This window comes from Mastomys coucha, unplaced genomic scaffold (assembly GCF_008632895.1).
Source record: "Mastomys coucha isolate ucsf_1 unplaced genomic scaffold, UCSF_Mcou_1 pScaffold23, whole genome shotgun sequence".
Lineage (NCBI taxonomy): Eukaryota > Metazoa > Chordata > Mammalia > Rodentia > Muridae > Mastomys > Mastomys coucha.
In genome coordinates this window covers 108676541-108681204 of record NW_022196906.1, presented here as the reverse complement: position 1 = coordinate 108681204, position 4664 = coordinate 108676541, and the positions used below count along the sequence as shown (strand labels likewise).

At 52.4% G+C, this 4664-nt stretch overlaps 1 protein-coding gene across 1 annotated transcript in view; it reads left to right on the top strand.

Moving 5' to 3' along the window:
- Positions 1–3261: 3261 nt before the first annotated feature.
- Gpd1l (glycerol-3-phosphate dehydrogenase 1 like) overlaps positions 3262–4664 on the top strand; it is a 37216-nt gene continuing 35813 nt past the window's right edge. The window contains exon 1 of the mRNA XM_031344481.1: positions 3262–3561. Coding sequence (XP_031200341.1) covers positions 3515–3561 — 47 coding nt within the window. The 5' untranslated portion in view covers positions 3262–3514. The remainder of the gene's footprint in view (positions 3562–4664) is intronic.

The window sequence follows — 4664 nt, the reverse complement described above, 5'->3', positions numbered from 1 at the left end:
CTTCGGTTCCCCATCAGTAGCTCAAAACTGCCTATAACTCCAGCTCTAGGGGATCTGATGCCCTCTTCTGGCTTCTGTGGATACTGTACATGAGTGAAGTATATACACACACACATACATACACATTTGAATAATATAAAACTTAAAGGGGAAAAATACAAGGCTGGGGCAATGTCAGTGTGTGAAGTGCTTGCTCTGCAAGGACCCAAGTTCAGTTCCCCATCACTCATTTACAAAACCAAATGCATGAGTCTGTAGTCCCTATGCCTTGGAGACTGAGGCAGGAAGACCCAGGAGACCTTGCTGAGCAGCCAACCTAGTCAAACTCCAGGTTAAGTGAAAGACTTTGTCTCAGAGACTAGAGATGGAGAGAGGAAGGCACTTGATAACAATCTCAGGCCTGCCCGTGCACATTCACAAGGGCACACGCATGCATGTACCACACATGCACACAAACACCAAGGCCAGAAAATAAATTAAAATAAGCAAATACTTTAGGGTGTGCTGAGACCCTGGAAGGGCGGTGCACGCCTGTAACCCTAGCGTTGTGGAGGCAGAGACAGAGGGGTCACAAATTCCAGGTCACAGTGGGTTGTATATGGAAGGCCCTAGGTGACTTATCAAGAGGTTGTCACAAAATAAGAAAGGGATGGCTACATAGCTAAATAGTAGAACTCCTGTCTAACACACACACACACACACACACACACACACACACACACACACGGCCTAGGATCGAACCCCAACACCATTGAAAAAATGGAGTCATGTTTTCTAATAATTCTGACCTCATGAAGAGACCTTCACACTCTGCAATTTGAGTTCCAACAGCCAAACTCCCTTCTTCACTGTGTATTTATATCAGCACCTCTGGAAGCTAAACTCACACCCACTCCTGAACTCAGACGGAAACAGACCAAAGTGAGCCACATGGAGGGCTGAGGCTAGCCCAAATGGTGCTTTCTCTTCTCCATGACAATCCTTTCTATCTCTTAGAAAATGGTCACTTGTGTCACCAATGGTGCCCACTTGGTGCTGGCCTCCACTGTATTTCATGAAGCTCCCTGAACCTAGTGGGGATTCCTCGTCCTCTATGGCTCTTTTCTGTTTCAGTTGTTTGTGGGTCTGCCCTCCCGGCTCCGCAGAAAGCTTCCCTTCTCAATGTAGGGCCTCCTTGCCATGGAGCTCCTTTCTCAACCACTGGAGCTGGGGGAGGGGGATAGGGTCTCCTGTGCCCCCCACCTCCACCCCAGGCAGGCCTGCAACTCATTATGCAGCCAGCATGACCTTCTGACTGTTCTGCCTCCACATCCCAGGACTGAGATTACAGACTCTGTGCACCCCAAGTAACCACCTTTGAACTTTAAAAATTCCAAACTTACATCCACCTCATCCCTGGAGACTCCGGTGTAATTGGCTTGAGGTGGTGCCTAGACGCAGGGTTAAAGGTTAACATGTAGCAGTTTGAGAAGTCTACATCTGTTCTTCTAGTTTCCTTTTCTTTTCTTTTCTCTCTCTTTTTCTTTCTTCCTTTTTTCTTTCTTACCCTCCCCATTTTTTTGTTTTTTTGTTTTGTTTTGTTTTGTTTTTCCAATTTTTTTTGTTTTGTTTTGTTTTTAGAGACTGGGTTTCTATGTGTAGCCCTGGCTGCCCTGGAACTCACTCTGTAGACCAGACTGACCTCGAACTCAGAAATCTGCCTGCTTCTGCCTCTCAATTGCTGGGATTAAAGGCATGTGCCACCACTGCCCAGCTTTCTTTCCCTTTCTTAGGGCAGAGCCTCACTGTGTAACCAGGCTATACAGATCAGGATGGCCTCCAATTCATAGAGACCTGCCCATTTGGGGATTAAAGGCATATATCACCACACACAGTTTTACTTGGTGTTTTGAGATGATCCCACTGTTTGGCCTTGACTGACCTGGAACTTGCTATGCAGACCAGGCTGGCCTTGACTCATAGAGACTAATTTGCCTCTGCCTCCAGAGTGCTAGAAATAAACCTATTCTATTTTAAAATTAAATTTATTTTAAACCAGGCATTAATTTAATTAATTTAATTTAATCCAGGTAATTGGCTTTAATCCCAGCATTTGGGAGGCAGAGGCAGGCAGATCTCTGTGAGTTTGAGGCCACCCTGGCCTTTAGAATGTTTCAGACTATGAGGGCTACACTATGAGCCCCTGTCTCAACAAATGAATTAGTTAAAATGATTTTGTTCACAGCTGTTATGCTGTGCGATTCTCTCCCTCCTCCGTGGGCTCTGGAGATCTGACTCCGGTTAGTGCTACATCTTTCCTTGCTAAACTAGCTCGCCCTCCCCATTCTTGCTTTTGTTTTGTAATAGGGTCTCATGTGACCCAGGTTGGCCTCAAACCCACTATGTAGCTAAGGATGACTTTGAACTGCCGATCCTCCTGACTCTGAGATTACAACACACTCCACCATCTGTTTTCTGTGGCCTCGGCGTGCGCAACTGCAGTACACAGCTTGGATGGGTATTTGGTGAGCAAACGTCAGTGAAGCTCTGGCAGGGACGGAAAAGGGGCCTGTCCTGCCCTATGAGTAACCGTATGAGGGGACAGTCCAAGCTTCCGATTTGACCCTGTGTAGACAAGCTTTCCATCCTGAAATGCAAGGGTGCTTGTTTGAGACAAGGCAACAAGGTGGCCTCCCATTTTAATGTAGCCAAGGATAACCTGGGAATTTAGATTCTCCTCCCTCTGTCTCCCACATGCTCTGATTACAGGCCAGAGCCACCAGGCGCTGGGGACTGAACTTCCCGTGTTCAATCTAGCCCTCTGCCAACTGAACTATGTCGCCACCCTTGTAGAGCCCATACTGCCAGATCAAGGGCAGAAGACATTACAGCTCCAGGCTCGCTAGGAAATTGATGGATGCCCGGACCTGTCCCATTTATACGAGAGCCGTTGTTAAGGCAGGCTCCGAGCCCAAATCTGGGTGAATTCAGTCAACTACTTAGGCTATCTGGGCTCCACCCTTAAGTGATAGCTGTCCCTGCGCAGAGAGCTAATAGGTGACACTTCTATAGGTTGGGTCCGGCATGCTCTGTCCGGGAAAGTGACACTCAGCAGCAGGAGCTCAGAGCTCCAGTCTGCGCAATAACATTGGCCTGCACGTGGCGCGCCTGGAACTGAGAGGGAGCCCGCAGGGAGATGGACTACACATCCCAACATTCCTCGGGCGGGGTGCAGCGACACCGGAGGCTGACCGGGCCACCCACCCGGACCAGGCGTGCGCGGTGGTTCTTGGGAGTGGTGGGGCGGGTCCTCCCGGCTGTCAGCTGTGGCCCTAGGCGCCTAGGCGGAGTGACGGTGGCCATTGGCGGATAGGAGGGCGGGGCGGGGTCGCCTGGAGCGGCTATACTAGGCCGTTCAGTGGAGCCTAGCAGCCGGCCTGGGAGGCACAGTGTGCGTTGCAGCAATCCGGCTTGCAACCCCGATCCGGCTTGGCCCTGGGAGGAAGGCTGTGTGCAGCAGAGATCCGGCTTGGCCATGGCAGCCGCTCCTCTGAAAGTGTGCATCGTGGGCTCTGGGAACTGGTGAGCAGGGGCGGGTGGGCGGCGCGGGCTCCGCCTCCAGGAAGCCCCGGTTCCGGGCGGGCCAGAGCTGCTTGCCCGGTGCTTCAGCGTGGACACCAGGGCACCGCGGGTAGGCAGAGAAGCGGGCCTGCGATCGCCTGTCCCGGTTGGGCACTGCACGGACGGAGGCCACGCCGAGAAACCAGCGCGCAAGGTGCCCGGCCAAGCTGGCCCGGGTGGCAGCGCGCACCGCGCCCGCGGGCACCTGTCTGCGCACTGGTAACCGTGCGGTTACGGCCACCTGCTCGCCACGCCCGGGCACTTGGCAAAACAACCCAAGGGCGTTCTCCATTCTCCCCTGCGGATCACCCCGGGGAGGAATTTGCAGAGGCTCTTACTGCAGTTTTTGGGGTTGGGAAACCGAGGCACAGAGAGTTGATAAGGATCCTTGCTACCTGGGACAGTTCTCACTTCCTCTGGAGAGTGGTTCCCAATCTTGTTAACGTGGTACCGAGAAGGGGGACCATGTCCCTACCGGCCTGGCTGCCGGGACGTGAGGGTCCCATGGAAAGGTGTTTGCAGAGCTTTGCGTCAGCACTGACTGGGCTGTATTTGACTTCACTAGTGAAGTGCTTGGTGCTCGGAGGGCTTTGAAGGTACTCCTTCGATACCTTGGTGATCCTTAACACAGGAGAAGTCAGGGGCTCCGTGAGAAGGAGGCAGAATATGCTGTGTCCCAGACTTTTCGCGTGGCCCAGGGGTGGGACAGTTGAGGGCCATTCTCTTGGCTCCTGTCTGTCCCCTTCTGTTTTCCTGTGGTCTGACTCACGCCACAGCTCAGGCTGCTAGAAGCGGTGCTGCACAGGAGTCTTCGGAGCCACCTGACTGGTCTTTGAAGACTTGGCTCTGAAAAGACTTTTGGAGGAAACCTTAGCTGGCTGTTCTTTTCCATTGCGGCTGGACCAATGGCCTCTCCACGGCCTCCTATAACTCCCCCCTGGCGTTGGCCTCACATTTTCACTGTCTGCTCAGGGGAGCTCTCCCCTCCAGCCCAGTCCCTGGTGCCTGGTATGTGCTAACTAAAAAAAATTTTTTTGAGCCGGGCGGTGGTGGCGCACGCCTTT